We start from the raw sequence: 25,850 nt of genomic DNA on the forward strand, positions 1-25,850 counted from the left end.
TAATCAAATAAATGCAGCCTTAGTGGAGCATAAGATACTTCTTTCAAAAACGTCTGTGTGTGTGTAATGGCCCCAAAAGTATTTGGACACTAGCTTCATTAAAAATGTATACAAATATTGAAGCAAGTGTTAGAAATATAAATAGTAACAATTCAAAACAGAGACAGGAAGACACTTTCTGGTTGTCAAAAGTTGTGGATTATGGACAGTATTTTCTTATTATAATGAAATATACCATTCTGCTATATGAACACCTGTGTGATTTTGAGATTTTGATGATAATGTTTCAGAAAAAGGGAAGTTAGCTCAGAGAAAAGCTCTATAGTATCATTTGTTTGCAGATACAAGTGTCCAAAATAGAAGTCCAAATACAGTACCTTTTTTGGTGTCACTATATGAGTAAAAAGGTAGCATATTTTGTTGCATTTCATTTTGTGGAACAGAGAGTGAAAGAGAAGTGGAGCATTGTTAGTGGGGGCGGCGCTCCATGCCCAAAATTGCTGCCCTATATATGCAATTGACTTGAGGGAAAGATGATACTTAATATAACAAAGTTTCGTTTGAGGGGAGAAATCAGAGTGAAATCACTTCAGACAGTTTGCTGCAGTGGCTGTTTTCAGCAAACATGAACTGAGATCACAAAAGCACGGATTAAAGGGATCGTTCACGCAAAAAAGTACTATCCCTTTAAGGAGGCTAAATTCATTGCAGACTTTTTAAGAGGGCTAAGATGAAATAAATGGGGACTAGCAAAGCTTATGATACAGAGCAAACAACATATTTTGCTCATGTAGATTTTCACACATGTACAGTACAAAAATCAATCACAGCGGGCTGCCCGGTCAATTAAATGTTTTTATGTCTGAGTGATTAATAATGTATTTTTCAATTTAGCATTTGAACTCTGACACCGTAGACTGTCCTGCCGTGTAATCGAAACCTTGAGAACAATCAGCTGCTGCTAACAATGATAGTGTAAAATTGTACTGAGGTCAGTATTACACTGTAGAAAGCAACATGGACAGGATTACTAGGTAACGGTCCAATGCATCAGGTTTGATTAGGGAAAATGTCTCCATAGCTTCCAGTAAGAAAGCTAGATTGTCCTGTTTTTAAATTCAACAGATGGCAGAAAGCCAGAATGGAAATGCAGTGGTGAGTTTTTTGGCATTATAATAGACCTCAGAAGAGTAATGACATATTTAATTTGACACGACAGTGAGGCTGTGATGGATAGAATGCTGTTCAACATGAATCTAAATGCTGTCGTGTATATATAATAATAATAATATAAAAAAGATCAAAATACTGTTGTGTACCTTGGTATCAGTGAATAACCTTATAAAAAGACAATAAATTGCCAGTGAATAAAAACTCCAACATACTGACCAGACTGTTTCACATCAAATTAAATATGGCATCTACTCTGAATAAAAATGAACAGGGCACAAGAATAGTAGACCATTGCAATCGTTTAAAATAGATTGAGATTAACTCTGACCGCATCAGTGAAAAGTGCTATGAATGAAATATGTAAAACTACTGTAGGTAAGCAGTTATAGGTGCTGCTGTATAGCACTTAAAGGTCTGGGCTGTCAGAAGTAAAGGTTGTGGAGTTTAATCTCAGAGCTGCCAAAAGGTCACAGCGAGCGGGAATAGCGAAAAATACAACTATTCCCACAATGCTTTGCTCATCTGCCTTAAGATGCTCCATGGAGACCGGCTGCTGTACGTTACTTAAAAATACCCTAAATGTCAAATTTCAATTTCAAAGTTTATCATATGGGCATTGTACTGTTTCCGCTCGATGGTTGAATTATCAGTGGACAGCAGCCCATCTACTGGAAATCTCAGAGGCAGCATTTTACAACCGTAATCAACCCCAGTAATTAAATGGAGTGTTAATTAAATCTCAGTTCGGCTCCTCTGCGTGGTGAAGACTCTCTGGCTGGAGTACAATGTTGATATTAACAGTTTCATTAGATCTGTTGGTCTAGGGGCTGCTTTGCAGTTGTTTTGTTTTTAATTTGCTGCAGTCAATGAGAGTCAGTCACTCTTAACGATTTCTGCTGCGTGCTGACGGATATCACTGTACTTTGCTGAGATAATTATGGTGTCAAAGGCTATAGTTAAAGTGCACTGTGTTTGTGTGTGCGTTTGAAGTATTCATTTAGAAGTCAGGGATTTAACAGATTTGTTCTGCAAATTCTTTTGCTGTATTTACACGCGGTAGTGTGTTTTGATATTTAAGCCACAATGCATGAATTTCATTTCATAGATAAATGCCTCTATTTTCTGTAGAAGCCAGTTTTCATGTTTCCGCTTTTATATCTCACAACTGGGACTGTTTCTTGCGATTGCAACTTTATATCTTAGGATTGTGACTTTATATCTTAGTTACAATTCGCCCATTTGTTCTCAGTTGCAATTATATTTCTCATATTATGAGACTAGTTGAGACTAGTTCTTATAACTGACCCATATGTCTCACAATTGCAAACATATATCTCGCAATTTTGACTTTATTTCTCATAATTGCAACTTTAGACCTCACAAAAGAAGGATAAGTTTAAAATACACTTTTTTCACTCTGAGGCAGAAACATGTTTCTACGTTCCCCTGAGAACATTTGCATACGCTTGCAAAACCTTTGCGTTCCCTTGTAAAACTTTCAAAAAAAAGAACTCAAAAGTATTGCGAGTGAATTGAAAGTTTCTCGGAGGAACCCAAACATTTTGCGAGCAAACGCAACGTTTCTCGGAGGATTGCAAGATGTCCCTTTAGGGGCTCCATACTTTTCAAAACATTTCACAAATAGACATTTCTCATGTTTTAACTAGATTTATTGTTCAAAATTAAGATTATTATTGTGACTCTTTCTGTTTGTCAAATGTTAATGGATCATGTCCATAATTTATATGAACTACACCTGTGTTTCAAGTACGAGTATATGAACTGACTTTAAAGTGACATTGGGAAATTTACCTGTAGATAAATGTAAACCTAGAAAGCGTCACTTAACCATCTATTCAAGTTTTCTACAGCTAAGAGCAATATTCTAAGAAAAACACGCACACAAAGACTCATATTTATTAGTCTGTCTGCTGTTCATGTTTCCGTATGTGGAGAGGCATTTGTACAATGTGAGATAATGTATTTTAAGGTCAGTGATTTGAATGGGGAAAGTCTAAAATAATGAGCATTCCTATTAAAACTGTCCACATCACTGATCTGTGTGTGTGTGTGTGCTCGTTATTTTATCTTATGAAGCACACACAATACTTAAGTGCGTGTTGGTTTTGTTTATGTTTGTAAATATCATTTACAATTACAAACAACAATTAAAATTATTAGAAGTTATATTTACGTAAATTTGCATGCTAGCTTGATACTTGAATGTTGATAATGTTTACTGCATTGGTTCTGTGGTGTGTTTTTGTGCGTGTGCGCGCGTGTGTGTGTGTGTGTGCGCGCGTGTGTGTGTGTGCGTGCGCGTGCGTGCGTGCGTGCGTGCGTGTGTGTGTGTGTGTATGTGTACTTGAGGGGTTGTATTAATTAGGGTCCCTTTGCTTCGCTCTATCTGAAATGGCAGCCCTTTAATGCCCCCACGGGACAAAAATAAAAACCCAGAGTAATTGAAACTGTAAAGGATGGGGGGCTCGTTAATCAGTCATCAAATTTAGATTGCCAGGAGGGATGTGTCTAACTGAAGCAGACACACACACATATGCACGCACACACAAACACAAATGCCTATGAGGCTTTTGTAGTAATAGGTGCAGAGGCATGCTTAAACATGTTTTGCAGTGATTGTTTTAGAGTGTTAATGATTGCAGGTGGTTACATCATTCTCTCTGGAGATTTTCACGACATGTTTGGTAAAGCATGTGTATTTTTGGATTCCTCTGAGAGGCATGACAATATATGTTCCAAATGCGGTAAATTAACAGTGTTTGTTCTTGTGTCTAAATATAAATATATACCTTTTGTGTGTGTAACTTTTTAACTTTTTGGGCTACTTTTCTCCGGACAGACAAAGACAGCGTGTCTCTTATGGTGTTGGTGTCTGTTTTGTTGTATCTAGCCTCAATAGGAAGTCGAAACTGCTTGATTAGACACTGATTATACCTATAGGTCTACAATAGTTTCACTCTGAGCCCTGGAAATGTCATAGCAGCCAGCCAGTCACATTAGACGTTACAATTTGGTGGCCCAACTGAGGTAAACAGCTTTCATACATCTGACAAATTTACAAACTTATCGCTGGTAGAAATGAGATGCATTTGTTCTGATTGTAAAAATATATTTATATTTATTAGGAAGTCAGTATATTTTATTTCTTATTGATTTCAGAGGGCTAACTGTTTCAATCCAGACTGAATATATTAAGCAGTTGTTTTCAGTGGATTTGGCATCTACCCTCAGTTTTCTCTCACCTCTGCGGCTCCCCCTGGTGGATGGGCTGCATGAGTCCTTTGTTTTGTTTGTTTGTTTTCTCTGAAGATGTGGTAAGCCAATCAGAAAATGGAAACCAATTGGAAATGCATGGTAGGAGAACAGATTAGCTGATGCCTAAATGCTAGTTCATGTTATTCTCAAGCTAAAATATGTAAATCATTGGCAGTATGTGACTCCATGTTTTGTAAATGTGTTTCTGTTTGTTCTAATGTACTTGTGCAAAAGATATTTAAGGAAGACAAAAAATCAGCTATGGAAAATCTGCATGGTTTTGACATATTTGTCATAAGAAAATCACAACGTGTCTGAATTTTAACAGTCATTAAATAAGTGGACCTGAAAAGCAAACACAAAAGGTTTTAAAAACCACTTTGCCTTAGCTTTTAAATGAGTACATTTGAAATAATAGCATGCTTATTAACTGTAAAAATGTTGTGCCTCCAGTATATGACTGACATTTATTAATTGCACATTCATCTGCATGTGTGTTTGTGTGTGAAATAAAGAGAAAGATGACATTTAGCTTCTGTCTCATAGGGAATAGGATTACATTTAAATTAAAATAAGCAAGAATTTTTCTACTGAATGCTTATGCTCAAGGTCTACAATTTACACTTGCCAAGTGCCAAATGCAAGAAAAAATGGCTTTAGCAAATAAATAAAATTTACTTGGCAGTGGCTGGTATCTGTAAAATGAGGAAATATTCTTCACATTAAATGTAATGAATCTTAATCTAAATGAATCATCTTGCATATGCTGCAAGTGACACAGTTGCCTACCTACAATTACCTAGTACATAAGTACTAAAATGCACAGCAAAATAATCCCAATTCTTTATGGCAAAAAAATAAAAATGCACAATATTGTTTCCTTTTTAATGGCTGGAAAATGGTCTCATTCACTTGTCATTGGCACATATACAAAAATCTTAATTTTGGACCTTGTTTATGCTGTATTTTTGTTTGAGTTTCAGATGTAAAATTCCACATACTGTCATACAGCAGCTGATGAATGGATGTAGTTAAGTAGTATCTATGTGTAGTTTGACCTGCAGTTAATTTCTTAAGGTCAGTAATATTCTCTGTTTTTGTCTTCTCTCTCTCTCTCTCTCTCTCTCTCTCTCTCTCTCTCTCTCTCTCTCTCTCTCTCTCTCTCTCTCTCTTCAGCTGTTAGCTCAGGTGCTGCTGTTCTTATGCATAAACACTGCAGGGATGTTTATCAGCTACCTGTCAGACCGCGCCCAGCGACAGGCCTTTCTGGAGACACGCAGGTGCATCGAGGCACGTCTCCGCCTAGAGACGGAGAACCAGCGACAGGTTAGTGTTCGTCACAAACTTCAGAAGTTTCCTTCACACACCCCATGACACATGCAAACGTGTTTGTGGCCAGAGTGTTTATTAGTGTTAATTTATTCCTGTGATGCAAAGCGGATTTCTTTTTTTTTTTTTTTTTGCATCATTACTCCAGTCTTCAGTGTCACATGATCCTTCAGAAATCATTCGAAAATGCTGATTTGGTGCTCAAGAAACATTTATACAATGTTGAAAAAAAAAAAACTATTGTGCTGCGTAATATTTTTGTGGAAATCGTGATACATGTTTTCCAGGATTTTTTGATGAATGGAAAGTTCAAAAGGACAGCATTTATTTGAAATAGAAATCTTTTGTAACATATTATAAATGTTTTATTGTCACTATTAAACATGTCCTTGCTGAATAGAAGTATTCATTTCTTTCTTTTTTTTGTTTTTAAATGGACCCCAAACTTTCAAAAGCATACATGCAAGTGCACACACACTCTCACGTGCATACGTAATGTTGCTACTGTATATCACGCTCCTTTTCCAGCGATGAGCCCCAGTGGGTGAGAGTAATTGATTTGAAGATGAGAACAGCATCTCATGGGGACAGAAGGCTAGTGTAGAAAGGTTCCAAGTCTCACTCCATCTCCTCCCCCATCTCTTGCTCTGAGAGCTCTCCGGCTGTTTGCTGAAGTGGGTTTTATTTGCCAGTTAAGTGGAGCCCATACTGGTACTAGTGTGTGTGTGTGTGTGTGCTTACTCTTCGTTTGTACGTCCATCTCTCCATATTTCCCCTGCTTTTAGCCCAGCCAGTGGTGAGCACAAACCTCTGGCTTGTTTATTTCATATTTGCAGTACAAGCTCTTTATCCATGCAGCGACACAAAGGACAATTAAAGCTGAGGTGTGTCATTGTTTTCTATTTGAAAATACTTTCTCCTACCTCAGCTTAGTATGGCAAGGCAGATGCAAGTTAAATTTCCCCTGAAAAGTGTAAACGCTCTCATTCTGTTTGTTTAAGCATCTGACCAGCCCACGATTGGCAATATTGGCTCAACCAATTTCTTTTGGTGATGCAGAAATAACGCACTTTGGCTTTAATATACTGTATATGGCAGATATATGTCCCTTGCAGTGTTTTGCTAAAGCATTCAGACTCTTTATACTCACGTTGTACTAAATAATAAATGTATTTCTGTTTTTTGGGAAATAATGTTAGAGAACAAACTGTTATGCATTTATATTTAGCCCTGTGTGCTGGACGCTTGGGGATATTTGATTGACTGGTGAACCATTAAGGAAACTAGAACTGGATAAAAATGACTTGAAGCTGTAATTGCAGTAAAAGGAAACTGTATAATGTTTGGGATTAAATAATACTGCAAAACAGTCATAATGAAATTCTACCCTATCGTTTGTAATGTAATGTAAAGGTTAGACTGGTGAGCTAGTTAAATTGGTAAACTGGTTGAAACTCTTTTTATGTGTAAGTGTGCATTCAGTGGCTAACTGATTTAAGTCTGTGTTTAATAAAGTGCTTTACCCACACTGCACCTGTTAGGAACGTCTGGTGTTGTCGGTGCTGCCACGCTTTGTAGTGCTGGAGATGATTAACGACATGACCAACGTGGAGGACGAGAACCTACAGCACCAGTTTCACCGTATCTACATTCACCGCTATGAGAACGTGAGGTAATTTCTTCCATTTTGGTACAGTCGTTGTGAAAAGAATAGAAGAGAATCAAATGGAATTGAATCAGTCATCTGCCATTAAAGGGGCATTCCACCCATTTGAACATTGTTTTTTATTTAAAGTGGGTCATATATGTAGTCGAAATGTAAAATAAATTTTGAATTTGGTGCCTTCGTGACCGAGGAAAGACAAAAAATAACTTAAGGACGCATTTGTATGAAAGACAACAACTCCCACAATGCACCACATTGCACAGCTCCGCAAGCCACTCCCACTAATCCAGAAAGCGCATATCTGCCTATAAGAGAAATCACTCTTCCGTCTACAAGGCTAGCTACCACATGAGCTTGAAATTCATTTCACACAAAATGTCTAGTTAGTTGGCGAACTCATTAGTGCATTACTCCTCGTTTGTATTTCTTTCGAAAAGGTGAATTATTGCATGGTACCTGGATGTTCAGTCAGAACATATGCGGTGCGAAACTAGGATAGTTCACAACACAAACGTCCGTGTCCTCGTCTGATTCAGAGATTTCGTCCAGGAGAAATTGTCATCGTTGAAATTCTTTGCCGCAGACGGACTCTATCTCTGTGTTCGTAGCGGTTCGTAGGTGCATAGTGAGATCACTGGCGCCACCAGTCCGCCCTAACTCGAGCCAGTCCGGGCTCCTCGTCCGCGGCAGGCAGCTGGTCTTCTGCCTCGGCTACTCTTCGCTATAATGCGGCTTGTAAAGGTAGCCACAAACACCTGATTCAAGCATCAGACTTCCGAAATCCTCTTCTTCTATATCATATTGAGCACTCTCCTCCGCTATTGTCATAACTTTACATCTGTCTCCACAGCGCCTGTTAGCTTAGCTTCAAACAAGATGGAGGATATTGCTTTCAGTTTCAGAGAGTAAAGTCCCACCCACTGATCTGTAATAGGTCTGTAGCGTGAGCGGTTCCCGCCCCCTGGGAAAGATGAGGAACGAGTGTCTGTAGTCTCAACAGAAATCCCCCCCTCTTACACTTCCTCCTACAATGACGCAAAATGACGATTTTTGCGTCGTTGTAGGAGGAAGTGTAAGAGGTAAATAACAGATTTCTCCCGTCTCAGGGGAAAATGAGAGTGTTGCACGACCATTCAACAGTATGACTGGGTTTCTAACAATGCAAAGCTTAATGCTAATGGGTGGAGTGTCCCTTTAAGGCTCAGTCACCCACCATTACGGCTCAGTCACCCACCGTTATGGCTCAGTCATCCTTGATTTCTAGCTGAGTCACTCTCTTTTATAACCCAAACAAGTAGCCTGTTGCAGCACAGTCAGTCACAGTATGAGCACCAAATTGGCTCTGACTGGTCCCAAAAAATGGCCAAATCGAGCCAAACTGAAGCCATTTGACCATTTTCACTTATTTATATAAGGTATAAATGTTAAATATTCCCTTAATAAAAAAGCTGTATTTTTAACAGCTGTTACTTCTGTCTTTAGTGTCACATTTTGATTTGATACGGTGCTCAAGAAACATTTCTTATTTTTTATCAAAGTTGATCACTTTTGATCAATTTGATGCATCCTTGCTGAATAAAAGTATGAATTTATTTAAAGGCACACTGTGAAGGAATTGTGTTTTTGTCAAACAGCGACCCCTAGAGTCGCTATGGAATACTTGCACTGTCGTAAATACCCCTCCACCCCCCACCCTGTACACTGGTAAACAGCAAGTCTGTAAACAGCTCTGATAAACGAAAGCTAGCTAGACATATGTGGAAATTATTGGACTGGTCTAATTATCAGCAATAAATGAATGAACAGCATATATAAAAAAAAACATACTACAAGCAAGCGCAACAACATACAACATAGAATGCAAACAAGTTTACAAATAAGAGATTTATTTACTGGCCACTTAATGCGTTTTCTCAGATCGGATTTCTGATTTATCAAACTATTCCATTTACACCTGGTCACATAAATGTGTTTTTGCGAAACGGATTTAAATCCAATCTTCAATTCCCGCGCTGTATGCAGATTTAATGGAGTGCACGTCACCGAAAGCAACAGATATGAGCTGCATTTTATTGATCATCAGCTAAAATTTCAAAATCAAAGACCGCAATAAGAGAGAGCGGCAACAGCCCTGGTAAGATCACTTCATTTCTTTACTTTTAATGATGATGATTGTGTGTTAAGCGTCTGCGACTTACTTTCACTTTGATTTGCGATAGTTTGCACGTTGGCTTGATGAATAGATGCTCAGTTGCTCATCTGCGGTGATGCGTGTTCCAGTAGCGTCATCATATCTGGCTATAACATATAGCCTATAACACGCTCTCACACGTTTTTATTTTTAGCATTTTTGAGAGGAGTACAATTTACATATGTGGTTTCAACAACCAGATGCATTTACACTTGTCCAGTTTCGTCTGGAATGCGTCACAGAACTCCTCCTGAAGTGGTGTGAGCGGTCGGATTCAAATCCGTCTCGAATGCTTTTCGGAATCGGAGGGCATTTACACCTGGTCTTTTCACAATCGGATAGCTATCCCATCTGAGAAAACGCATGAAGTGGCCAGGTGTAAACAGCACCCATGACAAAAACATACGCACGAAAGCCGAAAACAAACGCTGGTTGGCCTCTCACGTCCAAATTTGAGGAAGTGGTGGGGGAAGTGATGTATGCCGTAAAGCAGTCGAATTTTGTAGTTCTTTTTGTGCTCTGGTTACTACCCGAACCCCGAAGTTACATAGTGCCAGTAAAAGCGATACAGACCCCGTCAGGCTATGGCAGACGTGTCATTCAACCTATTGTAAGTCCATGTACCATCACAAGGGTCTTGGAAATATATTATGAAGGTTGAAAAGTTTCACAGTGTGCCTTTAAAAAAAAAACATGCAAATCTTACTGACCCCAAACTTTTAAATGGCAGTGTTGCTTGCATAGCCAGTATTTTTAAACTTATTAGTACAATTCTCTTGTATATTTATGAAGTTTTGCCCGTTTTCTCACATTAAAATATTGCAATCAGCCTGTTTACTGATTGATTGTAGTATTTCAGTCTGGGAAAGATGTTGTGATATTTCAGCTGATGTGTTTGCGTGTGTGTTTTATGCAGTATTCTCTTTGCTGATGTGAAGGGCTTCACCAATCTTTCCACCACACTCTCCGCTCAGGAACTTGTTCGGATGCTCAACGAACTCTTTGCACGCTTTGACCGACTGGCACACGTAAGTGACCTAACACGCATACACGACACACAGATGTAAGCCATATCACAGCACCATTCAGGGTATATAGCAACATGTAATAGTCCTTGAAATAGCAGTTGGCAATGAATTAAGGCATGTTGTTACTTGCCTTACATCTCCCGATATCACAATTATCCTCTTGCTTATGTGTATTTGATATTGTTTGTTCGATATCCAAGTGTTGGCATGACATGCTGGTGGTTCTGAAAGCACATGACCTTGACATTGAAGCCAATTAGTACATCAAGGTTGAGGAGGTATTCTGTTTAGGTGTGTTACACGTATCTCATGTTTGCAGTGTATTCATTTCAGAGGTGCTGAGCATGTTTTGTGCATCATAATTTATTGAAAATGTGAAAATGTACTGTAACCCTATTAAAAGACCAAAAGGTTAGAGAGACCAAATCCTTTATTGAGCCATTTCAGACACTGTGAGAAAAGAGGTGATTTGCAATGAATATTATATTAAACCGTTTTTTGACCTTGGGTGTATGTAAACCCAACACAATCTCATAGCAATTTGTAACTATTTTACAGTATGCTTAATTGGTGGCTAATTCGTACGAATCTGTATGATCTAACGTCTGTTTAAAGCCCAGTGACGGGTAAGTTTAGGGGCGGATTATGGGTTGTCCTTCATAATGACTTTCCTTTAAAAATCTTACGTTTTTGTACGATTCAAATCGTACGAATTCATACGAAATCGCCACCTCATAAAATAGTTATGTTTTCCCATGAGATCAAGTTGGTAAACCTGTTGAAGGAAATCTCCAAAACAAAATTAGGAACCTTTAAAAGCATAAGAGGAGCAGTTCAATCAACACAGTCTTTTGTAATATATAATTGTTTAAAGCATAGAAACGGAGTGAAATACTCAACACTGTTTGAAAAAGATGTTTGTCAGACTTAATGGAAGTCAAACAGCATTTTCTATTCTGTTCTGTTGACTGAATTCAGATGATTTGAACATTTAATAGCTATTCCTTGAGGTTTGGGTTCTGTGTATAATAATTATCATTTGGATGTAAATGTGTCTTCTTATGTATATTAGATTTCATGACAATCAAGATTGTAATAATTATCAATGACCCTCTACTGAAAGCCATTTTAATTTATGGCATTGTTAAATTAAATACTCAAAGTCAAATTTACTGGTTGAAAAACTTGTTCAGAAACTTGCATCTTATTATGACTCTCAAAAACCCGGTTTAGAACGACATGAGGGTGAGTAACAGATTATTATCCTTTTAAGTCATTGTCATTCACTACCTTTCTATGTAAATTATGATTATTTAGTGCTTTATTCACATAAGTCAGTGCTGTTTACCTCGAAAATTGCAGTTAGACTGCTGCTTTGCTTGAACATATCAGATGCAGAATGTATGTGAAACTAAGAGAGTGTTATGTTTGTGTGCCAAGGGCAGTGGCAGAGTATCTTGGCTTGGCGTTTATAGTGGCACCAGATAAGCTGAGTTCAGTCAGAGTTAAGAGGAGGCTGAAATGTGTGACGGCTCACCCTCCTTTCATGTCCTGCAGTGCACTGATGTGCTAAATTGCTGTTGCAAAAATCAAATAAATAAAAACATTGTGACCCTGTCCCCACCATTAATAACACTGATATATGAGTGCAGGGCTTAAAGTATTCCGGCACCGTGCCGGATCTCCGGCGTGCGGCCGTGAGAAAAAAAAAAAAAAAAAAAATTGGAACTTGCATGCGGTTTAATATTTTCGAGTCAATTGATTTCACCTACCAATCATATGAAAGGAACGCAGCTCTACTAACGTTACAAGCCTATCAGAAGCAGAGCAGGGCGGGGCCTGGCAACACAGTGTGCAGTGTTGCCAACTTAGCGCCTTTGTCGCTATTTTTAGCGACTTTTCAGACCCCTTTAGCGACATTTTTTCAAAAAAGCGACTAGCGACAAATCTAGCTACTTTTTGGACAAACATCAGTAACCTCCAAATGTTGCCAGCACAGTCCTGCAAGCGCGAGGTTTGCGTTCTCCTTGCCGCCACACACCTCTCTCTGCGTCTACCCTGTTCAGTGAATGGCTGAGAGAGGAGCAGCAGCACGGAACAGACGTGAATGAGCAGTGTTGTTTCCACGGACTTATCACTTATCTTTTGTTTTATATTTAAAGAGTTTAGTTTGACCATTTTATTTTATTACTTGTGCTTATCACTTGTAATACTCACTATCACAATGCTTTAGTTCACTCAGTTCCCGAACTCTTTCTTCAGATAATTTTACACACATAAAAAAATAGTCATTCAGCTACTTGGTTCTATTGTCTGACAAAAACATATAGTAAATGAGAACAGCTTTATTGGACATTCGGCTATATTATATTATGTTATATTATAGTATAGTATGTTATATAAAAACACAGTATGTGAGCATGATTTTAACGAGAAAAAACATTAGGCAGGCAGAACGCAAGTACGCCGCGATGACGTCATGAATATGCTAATTGACGTATGACGTCATCTAGCGACATTTAGCGACTTTTAGGGGAGGCGTTAGCTACTTTCCTTTGAAAATAGTTGGCAACACTGACAGTGTGATTGAGATTTATACATCACGTTAGCGTTGTCGGTGAAAGGAGCGCTAGTTCATGAAGCTTGGGGATGATGTCCTACCCACGGGCGTAATTTCCTATGGGGACACTTTCCAAAATCCCGTTGTCCCCCCCCCACCCCCACTCAAATTCGTTTGTTATGATGTTTAACCGCACGCCGTCATTGCCACGGAGGAGCAGGACCGAGCCTGTGTAAAATAGCTCACTGAATGTTCTAATGAGCAAGTAGCGGTTGCGGCACAGCAGTGGCGGTTCTAGACCATTTCAACTGGGGGGGCCAAGCTGGGGCCAGTTGTACTGTTAGAGGGGCCAGTTACATTTAGACCTTATTGTTGTCATATCATTTTCTGCACTGCACTGTAGGCATTAACAGGCAAAATACCATGTTTACAATCATTCAGCAATGTATTTGCATTTCCATTATATTTTTTAGATTTGCATTACATATTCAGAATCAGTCACATTAACTGTATTCTACGATTTTTGTGTTTTTTTGCAAAAAAAATTCAGCAAATTCATCTAGATTTAAGGCCTTTGCCCTCCTTGACTCAATACTTAGAACGCCTAAATTGCTTAATCTGTCATCTGACATTGTGGACCTGAGATAGGTTTTCACCAGCTTTAGTGCATACAATATAATATACAATTAAATTATGCTTATTTTAAATGTATTGTGCAGGCTAGGTATAAAAAATATAGGAAAAACCATGATAATATGAAACGCTTCAAAACAGAGCGCACAAAGCGCGTATGCGCATCGCGGGTGCAGCATGATGTGCTCAAAGCAACGTGGAGTCTCAGTGTGCAGCGCTGCGCTGCACAAATGCGCATTTATAAGTTCACGGCACAAAGCGAAGAAATGTCGAGCGCACAAATCCTAGTGTAGCCTATATCTGTTCAACAGTTTATTGATAATTTGTTTCTTCACATAGTGAAGTTTTAAATTCCAGTTATTGTGCGTTTGATGCCGATTAGTCCTTGTGGTGTGAACAGACACACGGTAGCGAGTCGTTTTAAAACAGCAACAAACATAAAATACAAATACACAAAATAAAGTCATTTTATGCAAATCCACAGCCTTTTATCTACAGATCAAGCATTATAATGTGAATCATATTGGAGAGAGTTTTACCGTGCATCCTGCTGTAACCGGACGAGGCGCGCGCGCTGTTTGAATACTGAATGGAGAATGACTGACAGATGAGGGAAAACGAGTTTCCATAAACTTTAATTTAATGATGTAAATAGACTTCTGTCCCTCACATTAAGCTATGGAATGGCTTCAGATGACTTTGTGAAATTATAATCAGACCCAAGTCACCCAAATGGCGCTTCTGACGTGAAAAAGAGGCGCAGAAAAGCGCGCTGTTTGCATCCCTGTTTAAGTAAAAATACTCAGCACCATGAGTTTGTTGATCATTTTTATCCTTTTTCAAACTGCCACAAACTAACAAACGGCCAGGTTAAGATTAGCTGATCTAACGTTACACTTCTGTAATGCATTTAATACAAATACAACATATTAACAACTTTACTCACCTCTATATTTCCTTCTTTGCTTTAACTATAATATTCGCGCAAAACGTCCACCAACTTCTGAATAGAAAAAAACCTGCAGATCCGATTTAAGCAGTCCCTCTAGGGTTACATTTGTGTTCCGTGTTGCCACTGTCTAATAACGGATGTGAAAAACAACGGTAGCAAAAAATAGTTTTGTAAAAATTATTTCACACTCCACATTTAGCTTTAGGGGGGCCACAAGGGGGTCCAAGCTTGTTGTCACAGGGGCACTGGCCCCCCCTGGCCCCCCTCTAGAACCGCCACTGCACACAGCGATGAAACGCCAGAAACAATAACAGGTGACTTTAATGTCATCATGGATGAAAAGAAAGAAAGGAGATGTGAGTTGGTTGATTCAGTAAATTAGCTCAGATCAGGATAATCATATTTTCTGTCTAACGTTACACCTGTTGATAACTGAGCTAACATTAACATACACTGCTGCTTGGTAACTTCAGACTTGGCTAAATATTTAATTTTAATATTTAATTAAATATTCTGTGTAGCTTACAAAAAAAAAAAACATTCTGTGTAGGCCTACCATGAAAACGAGTCCACTTTAAACCGCAGCATTTTCTGTCAGCAATGTATGACAAGTAGCCTAACGTTAGTGCTGTCAACGTAAACACATGCGATTAATTTTTGTCCAGCTTTAACGTGTTAAAATATTTATCGCAGCGTCCGTTCTTTCTCTCATCCTTTGGGTTATATGATCATGCTCTCCTTCACGCAAATGTTTTAAACTATCAATGCGCGAGAAGACAAAAGAGAACGCGCTGTCAGTGAATGTCCTCCTGAAACACACACACACACACACACATACATACAGAAAGACGCGCGCCAGTGTCGCAGTCGACAGCGCGCCATCGAGTTCTCTTTCGCGTTTGAACGAACCATAACACACACATTTATGCCAAAATGTCAGTTTTGTCAAGTATCTTCACAAGAACAGTCAAATGAGTTAAATACAATCTTAAATGGAAGTAAAGAGTAGAGAATGAGATGCGTGAGATCCTGTCAGCAGCGGCGGGTATTAAAGTGACAGCAATTCTCTCAGTTAGTAAAGTTAACCAAAGAACAATGGGAACAGAGAAAATTACTAACTGCTCAACGCTTAAGGATTAATCTATTTTTCATTTATAATTTATGCAGTGCGGACTGTTTTATAAACGTATTCAATTTCTATATAATTCACATCGGTTAGACAGGTAAGGTACAGGTAAATATGACATTTATTATGGGTTTAAGTGAGGATTGTTTTAAGTTCACTTAAATTAAAAGTTATTTTTTTAAGCCTAATAAATGTTTCAAATTTTGGAAAAATAAATTTTCATCGAGACATAAGTAGCTATATCAGCGATACTGGTCTTCATTCATAAAAATATGCCATTAACATGCTTGAAAATAAATGGTGCCAATGAAGCCCCCCCCCCCAAAAAAAAATTTCAGGCTCAGGATTTTTTTCCACTTTAACCCCTGTGAGTGTGTGTTTGCGTGCGTGCGTGCGTGTGTGTGTTTGCACAAGGGTACAACTGTTGACGGCTAGTGCAAATCTTGATAGCTGCCCTTGGAAGAATGAACAACATTACATGCAGACGTATACATGTGCAGATTGATTTTGTATTTTTAACAAATGTGGTTTTTGTTCTGTTGTTCAGGGGGAGGGAATAAGTGCATTATGAAGAATATTAAACTCCATCCTCATGCTGCAGCTCTCCAATAATCTTATTCATGAGTCAGTACAATAATCATTGAAGATCAACCAACCATAAAGTGGCTTGCTGATGCATAATGCAGATATTAAAATGTGGCATATGTGTGCTTGCAGATGGTTGTATCAGTATGTCATATTTAAATATCCTTGTGTCCTTGTGCATTCGTGTGAATTTGCAGTCACACTCATGCGAGCAGGCCTGGTGTTGTATTAAATTCTGCAGCAGTGTTTATCTTGATGAGCAGTATTCATTTTCTCTCCCGATGGCAATGTTTACTCAGAAATGGCACATGTGCGTGCGTGGTTAGTGCTGTACTGGTTAACTAGGCGGTTGTGCTGTCTGTCACAACATTTTCAGACATAATGTTTTTGATTGCTTGCGTCGTGTCACATCCTGAAAACACTTTGAAGATCCTGTCTTACAGTAGCTTTATCTTCCACAAATCTGTCTCACTCTCTTTCTGTCTGTCTCTCCCTGGCTCTTTCTTTCTCCTACGCACTCACGCTGCCTGATGGGAAATGTGCATTAACCCTCTCATTACTTGAAGTACTGTATTATCTAAGCGTGTAATATATGCAGAAACACAGAATTTCTTGGTAATCCCTTAACAAAAGTTGACATATTTTTTAGATGTACAGTTTAAATAAAATGTTTTTGTGGACATATACCCTGGTAATACTATGATATTCATGGAAGTACATTGGAGTACCATATCATGTTATCAGTATTCCATAGGAAACAAATCCATGACTTGACGTTGCTTACACAGGAACCTATTAATATGACTACGGTAATCATTGACTACTATGGTACACTACCGTTACAAATTTTGGGGTCAGTGAGATTTTTTTTTACAGAAATTAATAAATTCATTCAGCAAGGATGTATTCAATTGGTCAAAGTGACAGTAAAGTAATTTATAATGTTTTAAATATTTTATTTTAATACTTTTGATCCTGAAAAAAAAAAAATCATGATATCCACAAAAATATTTAACTATTATAAATATAAACTGTTTTTAACATTTAATAATAATAAATGTTTCTTTAGCAAATATAACAATTATTTTAAATTGTAATATTTCACAATATTTCTGTTTTTACTGTATTTTTGATCAAATAAATTCAACCTTGGTGAACATAAGAGACTTCTTTTAAAAACATAAAAAAATCTTAGGCTACTGACCCTAACATTTTTAACAGTTGTGTACAGTATATATATAAAATACCATGGTATTACCATCTTATTGTACACCTTTACTGTACCACGACTTTTTCGAAAGGCTCAATGCAACTAAGAGCAAGTTTTTCCACTGTAATTCTGCAGGAAGTTTAATTTAATGGTTTATTTATTGGCATCATGCTGTTATGTTGATGTTTAGAGTATGGAGCGTATTGTTACACTAGCATTAATGCTAGTCTCTATGTTAAAAGGCCCCTATTATGCTATTTTAAAGTTTCCTAATGTTGTTGTGGAGTCTCCTACAACATGTTTACATGCATCAAAGGTAAAAAAAAAACTGTTTAATTTCCTCATAATATACATTTGCACATCATCACATTTTCAATGATTCTCAAACGACTCGTCAGATGAATCAATCTCTCTAAATCCCTCCTTTCCGAGAGCTACTCTGCTCTGATTGGCCAGACAGCTCAGTTTGTTGTGATTGACCTACCGTGTACAGCGCGTTGAAAACAACAACGTCAGCTCTGCGTGTCCTGAGGCTTCCTACACTGTAAACTAAACACAGTAACGAACAATGATGTCGATTTGACCATATCAATGCGAGCGTGAGTCCGATGATGAAACATTGGAAGAACTAGTTATTCAACCCGAACCTCCATCACAAGGACGTCTAGAGCAGGACTCAGTGTTTCTCAGTGATACACTACTCAGTTTGAGGTACATTATGAGATGTTGCAACTGTAATTCCTCACCATCAGCATTAACAAGTGCATGTCCATCAACAAACCGATTATTTTACTTGTACTTATTTATTTACCGAGTATTTTTCTAATATATTGCGGTGAATACGTGGAAACTGTATCAATAACAGTGCATGTATGCAATGTAACATTAGCCAAGCTCTAGCGTGAATGATCTGATGTAACATAAACGTTGGTAAAACAAATATTTCCTCAAAGTAGTGAGAATGACAGACAATCTGCAGTAATAGACACAGTTATAGGTAATAGTGACCCACAACTGATTAGCAGAAGTATTTTAGTAAAACAGTGATAACGTGAGTTAGCCAGTTAGCAGGAGACCTACACAATATAAAACTCAAAACTAAGTTTTTTGAACACCATCTTTCAAGAGTAAAAATGGTTTGCATATCCTGCATTGAACTCCGAGATTTGAGAAGCAGTCGTCAGTAAAATAAAGGGAACACAGCAAAAGTTTAGGATTATACTGCTGTGGTATCATGGTAAAGATGAATTTTAACCACTGATTCTTCACACTTGTCCTTGGGCAGTGAAAAAAAAAACTGGCTTTACCTTCACATTATAGAGCACAGCGTCTTCTCGACATGATGCTATCCAGCATCCACAGGAATCAGCTGTTGGTTTGAGGGGATTCAAGTTTTCCCTGGTGTCTGCGTTTCATAAGTGGGCGGGCAATATACTAATGTTTTGTCTTGATGTCACAACGAAACGGCTTATGACTCAGAGTCGACTCTTACTTTTGAAAGACAATAACTTTATATACAGTGCACTTTCAGATTTAAAACTTTGCAGGATGTTTTCATTCACTTAGAGCTATGTTACACACTACATGAAAGGTCATTTTCAAAAATCCATAATAGGGGCCCTTTAATATCCATTAAATTGACCCACGGTTCGGTATTGATTATGTAAAAGGCATTCGCTTAGTGCAGATTAGCACTAGTGCAGATTAGCACTAGTGCTTCAAACCTGTTATTATGAGTCAGTCTAGAGCTAATCAAGCTGTAGGTGTTGCTTTTAGCGATTGACAAATGACAGTTAAGGGCGTAACGGCTCTTTGTTTCCATACAGCCGTTAACTGAGCTGTGAAAAAATGTTAATACAGCAGTAGACATGAGTAATGGATCTCAGAGAGACCGAATGAATGAATTGGCGGTCTTATAATTACCACCCTCTCTGAGTTCTACACAAAAACCTGTTAGGGTGAGAGGTAACTAAAACAGATAGAGACTGCAGTGGAAATTACAGGGTGATTGCAGTTTTAATTGCTTGAACCCTCATACATCCCTCTCATATGTACACAATGTAAGGGAAACTGTGGTATTGCTACCTTAAGCAGCTTTTTCTGCCTGACCTGAACCTTAAAAATTACTTTTATTGGGATAACCTAATGTAGTCCGATTGATTCATTCATATTACATTAAAAAAATTCTGTCAACAGTTTGACATCATTAAATGTGAAAATGTCTTTTTCTTTTCCCCTCAGGAGCATCATTGTCTGAGGATCAAGATACTGGGGGATTGTTATTATTGTGTTTCTGGCCTTCCCGAGCCTCGACCGGATCATGCTCATTGCTGTGTTGAGATGGGCCTCAGCATGATCAAAACCATCAGGTAACTGTAAAACATTTCATGTTTTAAACTGCCAGCCAACACAAAATGATTGATTCAACATTGCAGGATTGCAAGGTTTTATTGCTCAGGTTATTGCCTAAATAGACACAAATGAGACAAGTATTGACGTAAAAGAAGAATATAGGCAAGAATATATCTAGCCAAGTACTAGGAAGACAATTCACACAAAACTAAATTTTGACATCATTTACTAACCATCTTGTTGTTCTAAACATTTTTTTTTCTTTACATGGAACACAAAACAGTTTTGAAGAATTTCCATGCTGTTCTTTTAATTTAATATAAGTGAGTAAGGAATGGGTTATTCAAGCTCCAAAATGACACACACACACACACACGCTTTCTAAAAGTGATTCATACGACTCATGCACTATATTTCACATATTTACAGTGTATTTCACAGCCAACTTTTTGTGGTGAAATTTAAGTCAATATTCACTGATTTTCATCCAACTTGACATCCACAATATTAAAGCTGTCCTTATTAACAAGAAAAGTAACAATGCCCACTTTGTAAATAAATCAATCTATTGTGTCTGATCTTGTCAATGAATCAATTGATCCAGTTCACAAAGCTTGTCTGAATGATTCCAATCACTGACTGTATAATCACAGTGGTAAACAGCCCACTGGAGCAGAAGATTGTCAGTGAATAATGACTTTAACTTCTGTTTCTGTTTGTCACACACAAAGCTTTTATATTGCTTCAGAAGCTGTCAAATGCGCATTGTTAGTATGAGTTGACTTTATGGATCTGTAATTTTTGAAGCTTGACAACTCCAGTCCCCTACTATTCACAACAACCAACTATTTACTTAATTTTATTTTAATTCTCCTTTTTGTGTTCCACTGAGGAAAGTTATAGAGATTGGTGACGACAAGGGTGCAAGTAAATAATGACAGAATTTTCATTTTTAAAGTATTCCTTTGAAAGGGATCTTATTTTCTATGTTTCTTTGCCAATTTAGGCAAAGGAACTGTTAATACTCACAGGTTGCATTTGGTTTAGTCTGTATTACGTATAATTAGGTTTATTTCAAAGCACTGGAAGTCTATGGTATGTCCGTAGCAAGGAAAAGTGAGTGAGTGAATGACAGAGAGAAAGAGGCCACTAGGCCAGTCCTTTTGACCCTTAATAGAGGCTAGATAGCAGATGAGAGGCCCTTGTTCAACAGGTGTGTATTTGTGTGCTGCACTAACAGTCAGATATCACAGCACTCACACTACCACTCAACACACACACAGCAGTGACAGTGTGACCTCGATTCCGCTTTTTATAAACAGCCACTTACTTCTGCCTGTTACCCCGTTCAGGAGTAATAGTATGATGTGTATTTTAAAATATACTATAAACCCTATAAAACCCAGTGTTCTTGTCCCAGCGAGTTCTCTCGCTCAACAGTTGTTTAGTGTCACCATTACAGAACTGCCTATATAACAGAACCTATCCATCCTAACCTTTTATTTTTGGATGTTTAGGTATGTGCGCTCACGTACGAAGCATGACATAGACATGCGCATTGGCATCCACTCTGGCTCGGTTTTGTGTGGAGTTCTCGGTTTGCGGAAATGGCAGTTTGACGTCTGGTCTTGGGATGTCGACATAGCCAACAAACTGGAGTCAGGGGGAATACCTGGGTAAGATACACACATGTGCACACAGAACCTCTCTTTGGTGATTAAATGTAAGGGAAGTACAGTAGGATTATCAATTTGCCCTCAAACACGTTCGACCATGATGGAAAAGAGAGATTTTATCTATACCTCCCCCTCTTGTGTAATGGTGTGGGAGGAAATTAATTGAGTTTCTGTTTATTCTCATTTTAAAAAAGGTGTCGTGCTTTGGATGTGTGAGATGAATCTGTAGTTAATTTCGACCCCTTCAGGAGGATCCACATCTCTAAAGCGGCTCTAGACTGCCTGAACGGTGATTACGAGGTGGAGGAGGGTCACGGTAAGGACCGTAATGACTTCCTGCGCAGGCATAACATCGAGACATTCCTGATCAAGCAGCCAGAGGAGAGCTTGCTCACACTGCCTGAGGACATCATGAGAGATTCCACTAACCAATCAGATCACAGAACCTCCAACACTTCCTTCACGGAGGGAACATGGAGCCCTGAACTTCCCTTCCATAACATAGTGGGCAAACAGAATGTGAGTGCAATACACACACAAGCAAACAACCACATATTAACTGGCATAGTTTAGAAAACGCATATGCGATTCTGAACCTCAAACGCAGCTGGCAAATGGTGCTTAAATATAGGCTCTGTATCTGTTCACTGCACCTGTCTTTGAGTTCAGTGTCAGTTCCTGATTTATTTCCACATCTCTCCTTTTTCTTTCTTGTTCCTCTTGCATGTGTATATATATATATATTTTTTTTTTGGTTTGTTTTGGATGGTTGTGTGTAGATGCTTTGTAGTTTATATAGTAATCTGATCTGTAAGGGCATATGTAAGGGGCCATACACAAATAATGTTTTTTTGCATTCCATTGTGCTGCTTTTCCATAGGTTTTCTACGTAAACTAACTAGACGGACATATTTGACCATTGCACTTGTATCTCTAGCAGTAACTAAAAATATATTTTTAGTTTAGGAACAGCATTCTAAAAATGCTGCACTTAAGTTTTAAAAAAACATGTCTTGTGTCCCTGCAAAAATGTGTTCTGTGTGAACGGCCCCTAACTGTTCTTCTTTACATGAAGATTCTGATTTAAGGTTTTAGATGTTCTACAAACAGTAGACAAGTAGAAAATATCACTTGTGAACCCTTTAGAACATTTTTCCTGCCTCTATTTAAATGTAATATGCGATAAACTTACAAGCTTACAAAGTACAAGATCTCTGTTGTAGAATGGCTCATGAAGTAAATTATTTTAAAGGTTCTTAGTGCTGTCTGTATAATGTATAGTGTTCTCTAGAGGGTCTCAGGACTGTATGGTCTGGGTATTGTTCTAAAGGCTCTCCAGACTGTTGGTTGAGGGCAGTTTTCAAAGGGGTCTAAAGGGTTGTCAGGAATGAATAGTGTTCTAGAAGTTTCTCAAGCTACAAGACTAGAAGGTTTCCAAGGCTGTATGAAAGGTATACTGTTCAAGAGCACTAGAAGACTCTCAGAACTGTTTGGCTTTAAACTGTTGGGGTGTTCTATAGAGTGCTCAGACCCTAATTAGACCCTGTTCTGTATGTTTTTTCAGGGCTGTAGACCATTGTTTGTTGAATGTTTTTAGGGCTGTAGGACTACAGTGTTCTAGGAGTTTCCAAAAGTTTTAATGTAGGAGAAATTTTCTAGAGTCTACTCAAAGCTGTAGGTCAGTATTCTATGGGGTTCTCAAAGTTGTAGACTAGGGATAATGTTTTTGAGTGTTCTCAAGAGTATAGGACGGGTATTTTGTTCTTGTGGATTCTCAAGACTTTAGGGCAGGGACAGAGATCTGGAGGGTTCTCAAGGCTGTGAGAGGGAGATAATTCCAGCTGCTTTTCAAACTTGTCCTCCTCTAGCTGATTCACAAAGATGCAGGGAAGGAACATTTTTTTGAGTGTTCTCAGGGCTCTAGGGTAAGGACAGTGTTTCAAAGGGGTTATCAAGGTTGAAGGCTGAAACAGTGTTCTAGTGGGTTCTCAAGGTTATAAGATGGGGAAAGTGTTTTAAAGGTGAGAACAGTGTTCTAGTAGGTTCTAAAGGTTTTAAGACAGGGACAGTGTTCTAAAGGTGGGGACGGTGTTCTGAAGGGTTCTCAAGGTTGAAGGTTGAAACAGTGCTCTAGTGGGTTCTCAAGGTTGTAAGAAAGGAATGGTGTTTTAAAGGTGGGAACAGTGTTCTAGTAGGTTATCAAGGTTGTAAGACAGTGACAGTGTTGTAAAGGTGGGGACAGTGTTCTGAATGGTTCTCAAAGTTGTAAGATGGGGAAAGTGTTTTGGAGTTGGGAACGGTTTTCTATTAGGTTTACAAGATTATAAAATGGGAGAAGTGTTTTGAAGGAGGGCACAGTGTTCTAGTAGGTTCTCAGGGTTCTAAGATGGGGAGTGTGTTTTGAAGGTGGGAACAGTGTTCTAGTTGGTTCTCAAGGTTGTAAGACAGGGACAGTGTTCTAAAGGTGGGGACAGTGTTCTGAAGGGTTCCCAAGGTTGAAGGTTGAAACCGTGTTCTAGTGGGTTCTCAAGGTTGTAAGATGGGGAAAGTGTTTTGAAATTGGGAACAGTGTTCTAGTTGGTTTTTAAGGCTGTAAGACAGGGACATTGTTCTAAAGGTGGGTACAGTGTTCTGAAGGGTTCTCAAAGTTGAAGGTTGGAACAGTATTCTAGTGGGTTCGCAAGGTAATAAGATGGGGAAAGTGTTTTGAAGGAGGGAACAGTGTTCTACTAGGTTCTCAGGGTTCTAAGATGGGGAAAGTGTTTTGAAGGTGGGAACAGTGTTCTAGTTGGTTCTCAAGGTTGTAAGACAGAAAACGTGTTCTAAAGGTGGGAATGGTGTTCTACTGGGTTCTCAAGGTTGTAAGATGGGGAAAGTGTTTTGGAGTTGGGAACAGTGTTCTAGTAGGTTCTCAGGGTTCTAAGATGGGGAACGTGTTTTGAAAATGGGAACAGTGTTCTAGTTGGTTCTCAAGGTTGTAAGACAGGGACAGTGTTCTAAAGGTGGGGACAGTGTTCTGAAGGGTTCTCAAAGTTGAAAGTTGGAACAGTGTTTTAGTGGGTTCGCAAGGTTGTAAGATGGGTAAAGTGTTTTGAAGTTGGGAACAGTGTTCCAGTAGGTTCTCGATGTTGTAAGACAGGGAAAGTGTTCTAAAGTTGGAGACAGTGTTCTGAAGTATTTATACAGTAAAAGGACAGTGGATTCTCAGGGCTCAAAGTGGAAACAGTGTTCCAATGAGTTCTCAAGAATGTAGGTTGGGAATAGTGTTCTAGTGAGTTTTCAAGGCTCAAAGGTGGGCTGGGCTCTGTGTATTCTGGAGGGTTCTCAGTGCTTAATGGCTCATAACAATGTTCTAGAAGGTTTTTGTGGCATGTGCAGCTGATTATGATGCAGAACTCTCTCTTGGTGTGGGCCGAGTTGCCAGGCTGTTGCTATGGTGACATGGTTAACATAAGGGAATGTTGTCTTTGATTAATGCGGTGCTTTTGTTGCCTTTGTCATGCAGTCATCTTAACACATCAAAGAGCTCTCACTGTATGACTGGCAGGGCGACCAGCCAATTACACATCAGCTGAGAGCACAAGCTTTCACGTTGATTAGACGTGTGTGAGTGTGTGTGTATGTCTGAGCTATTAAAGATCTGTTCAAACAGAAGTATGCTGACATGTTCATGTGTATATGTAAGATTTTAGGGCTGGTATCCATGACAACAGGAATGTCTGTAAGGCAGTAGCAGGATTCCTTTTCTCCTTCACGCTCCGTTTATCCTTCCCTCTCTCTTTCTCCTCTTCTCTTTCATCTGCTGTTCTTTTCTTCTCCTTTATCTCACATCCTCTCCCTCTCTCTTCTCTGTCTCTCTGTTTAGGCTTTGTCCTCAGTGACGCATTGCAGCCACAGTGTGTATGTGAGTGAGTGAATGTGTGTTTTAGTGGCTGTTTGGGTGTGTGTGTGTTCTGCCGAAGGGTGGTTCTGTTAATGGATTTAGTGTCTCACTCCTTGTGTTTTTATGTGCAATCTAAAACTATATTGAGAATCAAAAACATACACACACGCAAATAAACACTGCAACCTGAGAGTATTTCTTCTAGAGTTG

The 25,850-nt window shown here is 38.6% G+C and overlaps 1 protein-coding gene across 4 annotated transcripts in view; it reads left to right on the forward strand.

The window, feature by feature from the left end:
* Positions 1-25,850, forward strand: part of adcy8 (adenylate cyclase 8 (brain)) — a 55,169-nt gene that overhangs the window by 3,915 nt on the left and 25,404 nt on the right. For all 4 annotated transcript variants that reach the window (XM_084119281.1, XM_084119283.1, XM_084119280.1 and 1 more), the window contains exons 2-7: positions 5,626-5,775; positions 7,320-7,450; positions 10,552-10,663; positions 19,971-20,098; positions 21,599-21,757; positions 22,006-22,276. In XM_084119281.1, coding sequence (XP_083975407.1) covers positions 5,626-5,775; positions 7,320-7,450; positions 10,552-10,663; positions 19,971-20,098; positions 21,599-21,757; positions 22,006-22,276 — 951 coding nt within the window. The remainder of the gene's footprint in view (positions 1-5,625; positions 5,776-7,319; positions 7,451-10,551; positions 10,664-19,970; positions 20,099-21,598; positions 21,758-22,005; positions 22,277-25,850) is intronic.

This window comes from Abramis brama, assembly GCF_963993115.1.
Source record: "Abramis brama genome assembly, chromosome: 7".
Classification (NCBI taxonomy): Eukaryota; Metazoa; Chordata; class Actinopteri; order Cypriniformes; family Leuciscidae; genus Abramis; species Abramis brama.